This window comes from Lactuca saligna, chromosome 6 (genome assembly GCF_052625555.1).
Source record: "Lactuca saligna cultivar CGN05327 chromosome 6, ASM5262555v1, whole genome shotgun sequence".
In the NCBI taxonomy this organism is placed as follows: Eukaryota; Viridiplantae; Streptophyta; class Magnoliopsida; order Asterales; family Asteraceae; genus Lactuca; species Lactuca saligna.
Window position 1 is genome coordinate 183155546 of NC_136422.1, and position 15933 is coordinate 183171478.

Here is a 15933-nt window from a genome sequence, read left to right on the forward strand (position 1 = left end):
ACGAACCACCTCTCTCGGTCTATGGTATCCATCAAACTCAGGCTTCTTCGTTCAAGCCTTCTCAGATGCAGACCTTGGAGGATGCGGTTTAGACAGGAAAAGCACCACAGGAGGTTGCCAATTCCTTGATGGGAAGTTGGTCAGCTGGCAGTCAAAGAAACAAACCTGCGTTTCTCTTTCTACAGCCGAAGCAGAGTACATCGCAGCCGCCTCTTATACATCTCAAGTCATTTGGATCCAAAGCCAGCTCCGAGATTATGGACTCAACATGAAAAAGATCCCACTATATTGCGATTCAGAAAGTGCAATTAGGATCTGTCATAACCCAGTGCAACACTCTAAGACCAAGCATATAGCACTGAGGTATCACTTCATTAAGGATCATGTGGAGGATGGAAATGTCGAAATTCACTTTGTTCGAACCACTGATCAACTGGCCGATATTTTCACCAAAGCCCTACCTGAAGCAAGTTTCAATAAAATCCTTCAAGGTCTAGGAATGATGGAATCAGAATCGGTACCAAAAACACCATCTCAAAGTTAAAAGTTGGAAGCGAAATGAACCGAACGCTCGGTCCATTTCGGGTTCGGTTCACATGGGAACCGAAATGAACCGAACACTCGGTCTATTTCGGGTTCGGTCCCATTGCACATATTTTCGCTCAATCTCAAAAAGGTGTTGTCTATGGTTGTATACATTTGTACAGTTGTTTTCCAAAAATCCAAAAAAATATTTTGAACCGAAATGAACCGAGCGTTCGGTCTATTTCGGGTTCTGTTCAAATTTTTTTTCTCTCTTTTCAAAAACTTAAAATCTCCAAAAATATTTTCTTACTTTTTCTTCCATTCTTGTTTAAATATCGATGGGACAGGTTTCGTTCTCACACTTTATACTAGTTAAGCGTCCCTAGAAGCATGCTGCTACATGTAGTCTAAAGCCTCAACTGATTTTGAATAAAGCCTTAATGACTAGCTAGGTATATACAAACCTTGTCTTCCCAATAAGGCTGCTACATTTATTCTAATCCTGAGCTACCTTACTCTTTTCTCATATAGGTTAAGAGTTTACTGCTTGGTCACCATTTTCAGCAAAGGTACTTTAGTTTCTTTTCACCACCTCAATATTTTTCTCCATCATATTTCGGTTCCATATAGTAACCCTTGAGACTCTCAGAAATAACCACTGAGGTTTATGGTTACACAATCTCTGTGTTTATGATCTTAGCCTCGTGTCACTACGTGCTAAGTGAAACCCTAAATTCAATACCTAACATGAATTGACGGTAAACATTTAAATTTCTAGTTGTATCATGAAATCTCTTTCCGTTGTGAGATTCTTATGAAATTGTTATTTACCATAACATTTCTTCCCTTAGAATCCAGTTTTAATCTTTTGAGATTTCACAAACAAACATCTTCAATGATTCACTATATATATATATATATATATATATATATATATATATATATATATATATATATATATATATATATATATATATATATATATATATATATATATATATATTCAAACCTACTTGTTCAACAGACCACATCGGTCTCACAGGTACTTCATTTAGTCTCGATCTTATGTCAAGGTCCGGGATTCTAAACTGAAGCGAAAGCCACCCTTTTAAGCCTTATCAAAAGATGCCTTTCAACACTTCTTTACAAGTGATTGATCGTAATTCAACGGGAATCCATACAGGCACTTTAAGGTCTCTCTTGACTTTGAAGAAAGTGATTCGTGCCCGGGATCAATTGTTTTGTGTCTATATTGACATCACAAATTCCCACATAAATATCGCTTTATTTCCTTATCTTTGACACTCTATGCACGAAAATCTTTGATTTTCCAAAAGTCTAGTTCGGTTCCATCATTATCTTTTGTTTGGATGACAGCTATTTAACAGATAAGGTGCTGACTCAGCCGACAAAGTAACGGCTTCAATAGTGAGTTGACGGGCACGCGTGCAATAAGGAATAATTTTTCTCTCTCATGCGTAATCATCGGGGTTGCCAACCGTCGCGATTCAGTCACATCCGAAACCGTTTCGTGTTTCAAGAAGATTTGGGGGATGATTCTTCTCTCTCATCTACCCACAGTATAAAAGCAACACTCCTGATTCATTCCACATTTACAGCAATCAAAAATTAAACGAGCAAAATTAGGCGATTTATTCTCTACTGTTCATCATCTTCAACATTGCATTCAACAATGGCGAACTCTTCCTTAGTTCAGGAAACCTCTTCTCGCACCAACATTCTTCCTATTCGCGCTCAACAAAGCCTGGTGATCGATCTAAACCCTAAAGTCTACGAGAATTATATGTATCCCATTGTGGAGTGTCTCAAATACTCTCCACTGGTTCTAGCCCTTTCGAAGGTCGAGATTGTGCCCATGGTATGTCTTTCCCAGGTCTTCTCCACTGCTTATTATGACAAATCAGTGGATCGAATCTACTTCGACCTCCTTTCTCACAAGACCTCCATCTCCAAGCAACGATTCTGCTGGCTCCTAGGGTTTGAACCTGATGAATCTAGGGTTAATCCTGACTCCATAACTGTGGGACAGTTATTCTCGATGTTCTACAACATGGGCTACACAGAAATACTCACGACTGTTACCAAGTTCAAAAAGTCGTGTCTTCCTCCTCCATGGAAAGGCTTTTTCACCATTCTGTTCAAGGGCCTATCTAAGCGAAGTTCTAGTTCTGATAGGGCCAGTAAATTGTTCATGACCATTCTCTATGGTCTATACAATGGCATAAACCTCGATTACGGCGTGGTTCTCTGGCAACAACTCATTCAGAGCCTTGCCTCCTCCTTTCGCCATACTGAAGTGTCTTATACCAGATTTTGGACACTGATCACCAAGTGGGCAATGGATAAGCTTCATGTTCCTACTGTTATTGATTCCCTCCTCTCCTCCATCAGTGTCTTCCACACCACCAAGATCATCGTCACTGATCCGACCAAGTTCTCCTTCGTCGGATCCATTCTGGATTCCATCTCCGTTGGTGTGTCCAAGGAGAGTGTTATCATGAAGGCCTACAAGGAGTTTCGTCCTTCGGGCCCACGGGAACTTTCTGCGGGAATGGTTCAGTCCATCAATGACGCAAATAAACCAGCTGCTAGAGGGAAGAAACCCGAGAAAGGGAAGATTAAGAAAGCAGCAAAGGGAGCAAAGGGTCCTTCCCCTAAGAAGCGAAAACCCTCAAAGACAGATCTTCCCCCCCCCCCCCCCCAGTGAAGAAGAAGAAAACTCAGCCGAAGAGGAAACTTATTCTCTCTTCTTCATCAAGCGATTCAGAGGATAACCAATTTGACTCAGACGAGTCAGCTAGAGGCGATACTCCTCCTCACTCGCCTGCACATGAGGTACTAGTTTCCTCAAAACCTCCTTCTCCTTCTCCTATCACCATACCCTCCATTCCCACCATAACCTCCTCCATTTCCATTCCCTCCATATCTAACCCTATTTCTATTCCCCCCATAACTATCTCTACTACCATTCCACCCACAACTACTTCTATACCACCACCAATCTTCACTGAAGCCACCAAAACCACCACCAGTGAGATTCCAACCAACGTATCTGATACGGGGGTTCGAACTTCACAACCCGAACCTACTTCCGTACCCGAACCCATTTCCCCTACCGAACCATCCGCTACACCCTTATCTCCCACTCCCTCTGCTGAAACCAAAACCTTTCTGGGAGGGGAGGATATGACCTTTGATTCCATCTACTACAGCCCCTACCAAGTCCAAACTGATGATGATGATGATGATGCTCCAGTTACCAAAAAGCACATCAAGGAACTCCACGAGAAGATTGATCATCTTGTGGCTTCTTCCTCTACCTCAAAATCTCACATTTCGGAGGCCGCCATTCAGGGGATGGTGGAATCTCTCACCAAAGTACATGAAGCCTACATTAGCTCAGCTGTTGCTGCTATTGACAAATCTACAAAGGCTAGTGTTGCAGCGACCGAAAAAGTCGAAAAACTATTTCAAGATGCTCAGATATGGCTGGAGTCTTTGCAGGATACCTTGAATCAACATCGATTTCATCACTAGCATCCACCGGGTAATATGCGATTGATTTTGTCTCCAATATTTGTTGTATGGGGTGTGTGTGTGTGTGTGTGTGAAATCCTCGTTTGGGCTCTATTACATTTGTTCAATTGGCGAGAACAAATAAATAAAAGACTATAAATGTATGATTCTCTTCACCTCTCTATCTTTGATTGTGTTTTGTTGCATTGATTGGGTTGTACAAGAGATCTGACTCTTGGATTATGAGTTACTTACTGTAGTTTTGATTGTAATTTTTTCCGTTGTGTTTGTGCTTTCGTGGCCAAAAGATTTTCATAACCCCACAAGGCACGATATAGGCCATGTCATATTGACATGGGTTGTGTCTGGTGTTTTGTGAGAAGTATATGGTCATCCTTAAAATATTCATAACTTTTTTATATGAACTCGAAATCACACATCATTTTAACCTACGAGTAAGTTATAAGATAAGTAAGATTATGAAACAATAACATCTCATGTTTAAGATTAAGATCTTAATAAGTGACTTAATGGATCACTTAATATGATTTTGATACACCTTTTGATGCTCTTAGGTGATAATTGAGTTCCTAAAGTATTGTTGAAGGAGAAGGGATGTATTGAAAGTATAACTCTTGGACTAATCTCCCCATTTTATGATATATTTTTATTTGTGAATCCTTATATCCAATACGATATGTAAATACATTCTTTAATTACTATATGTACAATGTGTGCTTTTTCTTTTCTTGATGTTTGCAAGAGAAGAGACGTATGGGAAATCTAGCTCTTGGACTAAGGTGAGTATTATTACCTTAGAACATGGGGATGAAAAAAAAAGCTTTTGTAATCAAAGAATCTGGATCATGTAATCTCATTATTCGTATTGATATTTCTCTTATATATGTTTTGGTTATTAAGAAATTCAAGTTGGGATAATATGTGTGGAATGCTCAAAGTTCTTGCAAAAAAGGTGAATTTGTTTCTAGAGAGTATATTGAATTTTAAATGTTACATATCGTAAGAAAGTTTCAAACAGGTGAAATATGAGTGCATATACTAATCTATCTGGAAATTGGATAAAGTTGACAAAAAAAACGTGTAATATGCAATTGATAAAATAATTTTTGGAAACTACCTAGACAGCTCGAGTTGCTTGATTGGAGCTGCAACAGGCAGCTGAACTGACATCTTTGCCAAAGTAGCTTTAGCTTTGGCTGCCAGGCAACTTGGACTGCCATCTTTGCCAAAGCAGCTTAGGCTACAAGACAGATTAATTGGCAAACACTTTGAGATGTCTTGGGGCTCTAACCCTTGGAAGCCGCAAGAGGCGTAACTTCCTTCATCCCTGTCTTTCGTTGTGCTTAGAGCCAAACTCTCTATATCTACAAGTATGCTATTTATAACTCCTAATTTGTATTTATGATAGTTTGAATCCTCGTTTAGACCGGATGGTGCATGCATGAAGCTTCCTTTGCTTTTTGTCTACCACGTCATCATTTCTTTCACTTTTCTTTCCCTCCACCAAATGTCAGGGTGTGTATGGGAAGCTTCATTCACTCTTTTTTTTGTAATATATTTCATACAAATATTATACTTATTTTATAGGGAATTAAAAACCATGAATTCTGATATATTTTTTATAATTTTTTAGTAGGTATATAATTTAATAAATATTAAAAAACTAAAAAAATATATCTAACCATTCAAAACATGAGAGAGAATGTGGGGTCTCTATCCCTCACTCCCTTCCCGTACCTCCTTTCCCGCAGGGACAATGCGGTGTTCCAATGTGTGGGAACACCTTCCACACCCCCTTCTCGTGACGTTCCGTCCACCCTTAGCGCTTGTGTTTTTTCTAATTACATTAAATAGTCGATGACATTAAAATCACAAACATCGTCGATGAATACAAAGGAAATTTCAGACGATTAAATCCCATTAAAATCGTTCTAAAAAAGGAACAATTGCACAATTGATTTGACCTTGAAGTATCATACAATTCAAAATTGAAAAGTTGTAGTTGTTATGTGTAAATAAAACTTGTATCTATGATTACCCAAATAAAAGATGCTAAAATATGTTGGCGATTTTAGTGTTATCGGGTCATTTTAATATAATGAAATTTACAAATTACCAATGAAGTTCAAATCTTGATTTTAGACAAGTTAGAAAGTACTGAATGAATGCTTGTATAAAATATGTTTGATCTCTGTTCGTCAAAATGGCGGGGGTGAAGGGGTTGCACCTCCTTTAAGAGTACTAGGTAAAATATTATTTTCGGAATATATTTCTCATAATTATCCTTGAAACCGTCATCCCTTAATTAAATAATAAAATCATCGTGTAATTATTATTGATATCATCTTTGGTAATCAAAAGAATTCGGAAGGTTATAAAACCATACTTTGTGGCCTCTTATCAATGCCTTGAAACAAAACTGTTTTCGAGTAACCCATGTATGCAGAAGGTATAAATACCATATTCGAAAAGTGGTCACACGATCATTAAAACAGATACTGGATTCATATCGATTTAAGAAACCTTTCTTCTCCTCCCAACCCTAACAAAATATAAAGAAATCCAAGAGATTAAAACGAACACGTTCGACTTATTTTTCTATACACCAATTCAATTTCAATCTACTTTTTCCTTCTACATTCGCCACCTGGTTAAAATCACTACAAGAAACCATAAGCAGAAAGTTCATACATACTTGATTAAAATCTATAGCTATGACTTTTGCATTCAGTTTTCAGTTTTAAACTTGGGGATCCCAATACAATCCTGCATAAATGAATATAAATACCAACACCTTTAACTTTAATTTGTCCTAGAGAATATAATATAGAAATCTTTAACCATAATTAACTTTTACTCATTCGTAATCACTATCTAAACTTAGTAATTGTTTATCCAACTGTATATTAGAGCTTTGAAGCTTTGGATATGATGTGGAAAGAAGATAAAATGAGGTATCCTAAACATGCACATTTTATATGGCAATATTCATATATCTGGTTTTGAAGGTAAACAGCCGACTTTCCTTCAAGTTGTTATGCACGAGTGTATACTAAATGACAAATGAATCAACGGATGTAGGATTTCATATATTGATACATTACTTGAGAACCGAAGTTTTGAAGAGTAAAAAGATAATGCAACATAACTGAAGGGGTACAATGTTGAAGGATGGTTGTCACCATATAAAAAACAACACACAGCCAACCAAGCAAACAAGCAACCATCACCATTTACAGGAGAAACATGAAGTGTTCGAACGATATGCACATCTCTTATAATAATAATAATAAGAAGAAGAAAAAAAAAATACACATGCACACAATACATATCAGCATTAAAACAATCATCATATCATATTTCATCTCATCTCCTTGAAGCAGGAGCCAATCAAAAATGGTCTTCTTCTGCAAACCTCCTTACATACAATAATCTCCTTGAAGCAGGAGCCGGAGGAGCCAACCCCGGTATGTCTTTTATGTCTTTGTTGTTGGGATTCACAATCTAATAATCAATTAATTCATCAAACAATTAATTATTAGCAATAAATTTCACTCTTTTTTATCAGTATAAACAATGCACTTTACTTTTTACCAATTATAGCAATACATTTACATTTTTCTTTACAAATAATAATAGCAGAAGCATAGAAACGACTCTTAACTGCAAAATATCAACATAACATACTTATATATATTTCTTTACCAATAATGGCAATTCGTAGCAAATAAAGTACAATGCCCATATTGGTAAAAATATGCAAGTATGTTCCTGTTACAGGTTAAAGTACATTGAGCATATTAATGTCAGCAATTTTCCCAATTATGTAAGGCTAGAATTACCTTCACGACAATAATAGCAATCACCCCACACACGATAAGAAATAGAAATAGCATGATGCATTTATCCGTTGCCACCTGTCCAAAAACATATAATATGTTTTATTTTAGTAAACAAGATCAAAAACATATATATATATATATATATATATATATATATATATATATATATATATATAGTATATGTTTTTGTTTTTGTGGAGAAAACCTGGCGTCCTATCTCCTTCACAAGCTGAGATGCCTTTTTAATTGAGAATTGAATCGTGTCAAGTTCATTCACGATTCGACCCATTTGATCAGTCTGAAAAATTATTCAAGAGTAATTAGGGAATATAATATAAATATTTAAAAAAAAAAATGTACTTACTTGGCCTTTCAAATTAGCAGCAGTTTGGGTTCCCACTTCAACTGTTTGTTGAACAACCTGTTTGGATCGTTCAATGGCCTGATCAGTCTCATTCATTGTTTGCATGCCAGCTTGAACAAGCTCTTGATTCGACATTTCTAACACACCAAATAAAATCACTCACCTATTTTTATTTTTTAAATTAATTAATTAATTAAAACAACTTTGTTTGTTATATTCCTTCACCTGATGCCACCTGAGCATTCTCGTCAGCCACGGGCTCACTACCACCTGCTCCCATGTCAAAAAGTTCAACCCTTTTATTTCCAAGAGTGCTTTGGTATCTGGGATTTCATTTTACAAAAAAAATAATAATAATAATAATAATTAAATGAAAATTGAAATCATCAGATGTATGTTTGAGAACAGAACATAAATGGGCTTACGTCTTTCTCAAGGCCACATATGAGTTTAACTCTTTGATCTGCAAGCAAACACAGAATCGTTTTGTAAAATGAGATTTTTCTTTTTCTTTGTATATTATATTGAAAGCTAAAATAAAGTTACCATCGATTGCTTCTCATCATTCAGTTTCTTGCTGACTTCTGGAGGATTTTTACTTTCCTCCTCTTTGATTTCACGGTCAAACTCTTTGATCAACCTTAAACAAAACAAATACAAGTGTATGGTTTGTTTAAAGTCAGTAATAGTATGCATCAGTTTTAAAGATTGAACCATGGAACTTTAGTTACACTTTCTGTATACCTTTTACACTCCCTCATCTTTCCTGTAAGATCCTCCAATTGTTTACTTTGTCTGGTGGAGTCTTTAATCTTGTCCAGTTTCTGAAACCCAGTTCTGAACCCAACACAAATTTAATAATTAATCATCACAATATCACAGTCATCATAGTTTCAAGTAAATAGAGTAAACTTGGAAAACAAAATTCATAATAAGTGAAAAATCAAAAAGGAAGTGTACGTGATGATATCTCAACTTTTTGTAAATCTCAGAATGAAACAATTGATAAGTAAGCATAAGGTCACATCATAGCCAGATGATCATGTGGGTTCTAAGGATGCTCAAGCATACCATACATCACAGATATGGTCAAATGTGGATGCCAATATGGCTATATGCTATATGCATGTGTGTTTTAAGCTTTCCATAAAAAGTTTTAGAGAACAAATGAACCAATAAAGAATCTAGTACAAGAATAGCATCACTTAGTACTCTGTTAGAAACTGGGCAAGTTCAGATTATCGACTGGGTTGTTTATGTTTGTTCTCACTTGCATTACAATAATTAGACCCTAATATGGTAGCAGGATAATCCAAAAGAATGGAACTTCAAGTTTGAGACACAAAACTAAAAATAAAATACCATATTCTCATCATTGGTAGTATGTTCTACAACTAATCTTGAGAGAGAGCCAAAACAAGCGTGCACTCAGCAGTCTGCACCACCGGACACTCATATAAAATCCAATTTTACCTAAAATGGCTTCATGACACTAAAATAAGTTGTCTCGAGCAAAAAAAACACTACATGAAAATCTAACATTAAAGTCTAGCCTAATATGATGCTGACATATGCTGGATATAAAGTCTGTTCTTCTATGATTTTAGATGAGTTTACTAACATCAACTCCCACAGTACAACTTGTAGATTCCAAAAAAAAAAAAAAACTTAAAAACAGAAACTTTTTTCACCCTACAGTTAGACCTCCTAGACCTAGCCTTGGGGAAATATCTGATTCTAAAATTACTACTTTTAGCCTGTAATTTACGACTGTTAATTGTGTACCATATCATATGAGACGGAAAATCACATCTTTAAACGTAGAGACTAAAGTGATTCACCCATGTTTTGGAGCTCAAATTCCACGGGTTGGAACTGAAACTGAAGCACAATAAGTTGAGAGTTCCAGTGTCCTCACAAACACTAAAATTTCAATCGAAAACCAAACGAACAAAGATCGATAGTTCTTATTAACGTCTACAGGGATTACAAAGAAAAAAAAAAAAAAAAAAAAAAGGAAACATAAATGATGTTGAACATACGCGAGGGCTCGAAAATTGTCACGAATTTCTCCATGGATCTGCTCCATTTGAACATTCATTTGCAAATCCGGATTCGCCATTGTTAAGACCTACTCCAGTTAGAAATTCAATTCACAGCCTTGAAAGAAACCCTGAACGTCAATTTCCAAGATCGTTACAGCGTAACATTGTATTCTTGTCTACCCCACTTCACCATACCAAATAAAATAAAATACAATAATATAAATCGGGGGAAGTATCTTGTTGGTATTTCTGTGATGAACAAGTTAAAAATCCGTATGGGAATTTTTGAGAAAACAAGAATGACAGAGATTACAGGGCAAGCATGTAGATGTAGGTATGTCTTCCTAGGGTTTCACAAAAACAGATTGGGGGGAAGGGAAGAAGAGTGTGATAGGAGAGAGGGAGAGAGGGGTTAGCCTGTAATCGCTGTGTCCATCTGTAAAGTCGCCATACAAATTGAAATATAGGGTTTTGGCATATTTGGTATTTTTCATGATTTGACTTTCTTCTCTTTCATAATCTTTATTTTTAGCTTGGCAAAACATAAATTCGTTACATTATTATATGAACTTTTGTTAAACATGGTGTTATATAAAAAAGAAATAATTATCAAATTTTAAGTTCTACATTGTCTTCATTCAATTTTAATAAGTTTTTAGACACAAATGACCAATAATAAATAATAAATATTGGATAAGGGTTGTTTGATAGTTGTTAACTAAATCAGAAGTTTTGATTGAGTTTGTTTGGAATGTTTAGTTTTATATCTGACTAATTATGTTGTTGTTTTGGTCAAAAATCAATCAAATGAATATCAACCAAAATGAATGAGAGGTTGTAGTGTTGTAGTTGAAGTAATTAACGAAATTAGAACAATGTTGCACACGTGATTTATAAGGAAAATCATCGATCATTGTTAGGATCTTCGACACAAAACCTTGGAATGTGATAATAATCATATGCATTGTTTAATTTTATTGATTGAAATATGAATTACAGAAATGAAAGTATGTAAATGAGTACAAATGTTACACCAAGTCTAGTTGTGTGTCGTGTGCATTGTACATGTGTATTTATTGTCTAGTCTAAGCAACCATAAGTCCGATATTTCTGGGATCCTCTCGAATAAATATGAACATGTTGGTTTGACTTGGTATTTCTGGGTCTTCTGCCTGATTAAAAAGTTTTTTCGTTGAGAATGAGTCATATATTGACTATTTCTTCACATGTGAGAAATAAGCAAAACATATAGCATGTGAGAAATAAGAAAGGCATATATCCAGTAAATTATATTAAGAAATAATAATAATAGTCAAGATCCTGGAATATGTTTAGGGATCCTCATATATCTTTGAGATCTGGGTCCTGAATAGGATTTGAGGATCCTGGCCCCCAAATTATATATGAGAAATATTTTTAAGTTAATTTTGAATATTTAAAGGTATAATTTCGTTTAAACGGAGATAAGTTTCTTGGAATTGAAACCCTAACGGATAGAATTTTATATGTTTGATGGTCATGATGGCACGGTCAAATCATTCATCTCTCTTTTGTTACCTATATAAATAGGGGTAAATATTGAGAGATTTCTTCTTCACTTGCTCTTATTTTCTTTTGATCGTCACCGACTATCTCCGAAGGTATCCTTCTTCTTCCTTATCTTTAGTTTTTTCATTCTTTCAACCATAGGTAAAAAGATCGCTCGATCTCATGCCTTTATCATAACCCTTGTTATAACGACTTCATTGACCAAAAACTCTTCACCTATAATGAGACATGCTCTTTTGAGAATCAAGATATCGGTTCCCTAAAAGCCAATGGGGGTTTTCCCATAAATATGATTGTTAGGTCCTGTGATGCTTCGATTCAGCTAGATTTTGTTTCTCTATATTGGGTATGTTTCCCTGAATACCCATTTCCTTTGGGTTTGAAATACCCGTTTTTTTGTATAATCTCTGAGTTTTTTGAAACCGCCAAAATCTCATACACCCAAGCCATGTCTTTCATTTGAAGGATATTGTTATGATCTAGGCATAGGCTTAGCTAAACTGGCTCATGTTTATGATCATTCTACCTTTGGGAACTCCTGCTTTTTGCTCAAGCTCAAACCCAATAAATTGCCCCTCGTTTGAAAATCAAAACACAATGACAGAGTCTGTAAGTAAAAGTACTTTTTTGTGAGACATGACTCTATTCTCAACGGGGATCTCTGATGGGTTTTGGTCATAAGACATCCTATGTGCTCATACAAACCCTAATGCTTGGATCTAGGTTTCTCTATTGTACATGCTTTGAATCCAAGACTATAAACCCTAATTCTAGCATATGAAAATCAATATTAACATATAAATGGGTTTAAGATCATACCTTTGATTGTTATGTAGCAATAACAATCCCAAATCTCCTTGTATTGACTTTGGAATGCTTAGAGTCACAAGTGTCACTCCTCTAATGGTTTACAAACACCAAGAGCAAATGGAGAAGTTATAAAGAGAGAGGAGAGGTATAAGAATTAGTCTCTAGGACCTCTTGGGAAGGGATTCACGAATTCATGAGCCTTAGGGGGTTTATATAGGTGTAAAGATTAGGGTTTTAGTCCTTATCCTTATCTAGTTGCTTGCCCACCAAGTAACCATAAGATAAGTCTTAGAAACCCTTATCCTAGTCGAATTCTAAGGCCTTATCACCTTAGATTCGTCCAACCCATTAATAAGATAATCCTTACCTTATTTTTTAACTATCACATAATTACAATTCAGCCCCTCTAGTTTAATTAATTACACTTGATCACAAAATTAATTCCTAATTAATTATTGACCAATATTAATTAAACAAATATGATTTCTCCTTTAATATATTATTCTTATAACATATTAATAAATCATAATAACCTCTCTCTCTTTGTTTATTTCTCCAATCAAGTTGCTTTGGTGAAGGCAACCCAAAAGGACCATGCACCATCAGGTCAAGTACATACCAAAATAGTTATGGACTTAGACACTAATCCAACAGTCTCCCACTTGGATAAGTCTAATAACTATTATGCCTATGACTTCAGATCCTGATCTGCAATTGTAGCTTTCCAAAGCCGCTGTCAACACTGATCCTATCATATACGTGTGTCCTTAGATAAGGGATCATATATTCCTCCATTCTAGATATCGTATGAGACATGATTTCTAATCATTCTCTTTGTACTATTTCTCGATTTCCGATTTATGACGACTGACTAATTGAACAAATCAAATTAGCCCTAGCCCGGCCGAGCATTTATGTTTGTCATCACTAAACCATCGAGGGGCCCAAAGATATCGCTTTTATCCTTCTTTGGATAAAAGGAACGGATAAACTTTGATACAATGCTTGCTTGCACTCACTCACCGAATCATACACAACAATATGTTTTATGACACCAAGTTACCAGTACATTTTCATATTATCAATGTGTAACCGATTTGCAAGATACAACTCACACATCTCGGTTTCAAGAATATAAGATGTTATCGTCTCACCAATCACTCGTGATACAATTCATGGAGTGATCCAAGTGAGCATGGGTTTAATCCAATGCTCAAATTCATATTCATAAGCACTCATAAACGTTGCAGCAAACATTTGCTTATGTCTAATACTCTTTTAGACAATCCACACACCAATTCACGACAGTCTTCATTCATATCTACTTCCAACATATGAATGACTGTGGCCCGTTTGAATAATTTGATTATTCCTAACCACTTAAATTATTCAGGAAGTCAAAACATGCAAAGTGAAACACAAGAATAATACTAATCCCATATGGCCTCAACCCTTTGAGTATAAATAAGACTCCTTTTATTTATCACCATATCGATTACTCATTATTTGTCGTTTCGGGTAATCAACTTCTTACTTGAATTATAACACTTGTCCCATGCTCTTAGCATGCATACAATGTTTACCTACAATTCTTACTTTTGTGAAATAGATCAAATTGAAGACATTTCCAATCATTCTCATTTCACAACTCCAAATCCTTTTTCATAAGTGTAAGAATATCAAATTCTTGCTACTTATAGAATATGCTAGATTCTAACATTCTATGCAATGATTCTTTCGTAATGTCACTGCACCAAAGTCACAAAGACTATTGACAATTTACAAAGTCCTCTATCTGAGATTGTTACAAGACAATTCCTTAGATATGATGTCTCTCACTCAAAGTACATTTCTTTGAACATCCTTTTGCATAAATGTTTCTAATCTAGACATAGATTTTCAATATGCAATTCCCAATATGGACACGCTTCCATATTTTCCATATGACAACTCATTCTAAATAGAATCTTATGTATTCGTAATGATGTCGATATGGTCCATCCAATATCATGCTTCCAACTACTCATAAGCAACCAATCCTCGTCGAACTTTTGATTGTCCTTTAATAGTTGTTTAATTATTTTGGTCAAAACCAATTCTAGTCCATTTTCCCTCTAAATGCGCTAGATATTTGGAAAATTTTAGAATGGTCAAACATTAAAGCATTTGCAATCGATACTATACCCGAAGCGTATGGGACACGATACATAATGTTTTATTCGCTATGTTCTTAAAATTCGAAGTGTGAAAAGGAATGTCGTAATCATAATCGATGTTTTAAGAACACACTATATACCTTTGACTAAATTTATTAACATTTCTCAACCTAAGCCTTTAGATTTGAAATGAAGCATAATATTCTCTCCCTTAATTATAGCAAAACAACTTTACAACCCTTACGACTTTGCAAGGTATAACTCTTGTTTTTCTATAATTAATATTGCCAACTTGCAATACTTTCCATAATAATCATACAATCATAACTTTTATGCTCCCACTATCATGATGATTACTATAAAACATAACACTTATGCTCCCACTAGCTTCGACATGTATTCATAAACATCTTAACTTTCAGAAAAACAATACCTATTGAATTTCTTCAGTCCATGTTTCTAATACTTAATGCTTTGTTAATCTTTTATCAAGGCTTCTCGAACTTATACACCTTTACCTTAGATAGTTCATATGTGTGTCTAAACACTTAAGACTACTTGCCAAACCTCACAATTCAAATTATGGAAAGGGATACAGTAACCATAATCGAATTCGAGAATGCAATTTTACAATCACTATCTTCTTAAAATCTTTCTTAGTGAAAGCATTTCCTCACAATCATTTTCATGAAGGAGGAAATCTTATGACACTTAGATTTTAATGGTGTATATGTTCCTATCCATGTGAATTTGTTAAAACCAGAGTTTACGACAAATTCAAACTCATATGGACCGAACTTTCTTAATCTTGATTTCTTGCCTTATGGTAGCATAGCTGCCCACCACGTCTTCCAAGTAGTTAAGCAGCTCACCTTTTCCTATCAATGTACCTTCCATTGATTAAGGTGCTTTGCTTTTTATGCGTTCAAAATGAGAACTCATAGGACTCACATGCATAATTAACTCAATTGGAACAGCACAGAATCAAAATATTGTCGACACGATAGGTTGTAAACCTCAACTCGTGTGCTAGTGATGATCGATAAGGTTTATTTGATTTGTTCTTGAAACCTTTCAAGAGCATT

The 15933-nt window shown here is 35.3% G+C and overlaps 1 protein-coding gene across 1 annotated transcript; it reads right to left on the reverse strand.

The window, feature by feature from the left end:
* Positions 1–7200: 7200 nt before the first annotated feature.
* LOC145001318 (putative plant SNARE 13) lies at positions 7201–10795 on the reverse strand. The gene is made up of 9 exons (XM_078960692.1): positions 10332–10795; positions 9034–9126; positions 8836–8929; positions 8715–8752; positions 8515–8612; positions 8290–8426; positions 8131–8223; positions 7926–8000; positions 7201–7587 (listed from the first exon to the last, which is right to left on the reverse strand). Exons 1-9 carry the CDS (start codon positions 10409–10411, stop codon positions 7474–7476), a joined length of 822 nt encoding a protein of 273 aa, XP_078816818.1. The 5' UTR covers positions 10412–10795; the 3' UTR covers positions 7201–7473.
* Positions 10796–15933: the final 5138 nt, after the last annotated feature.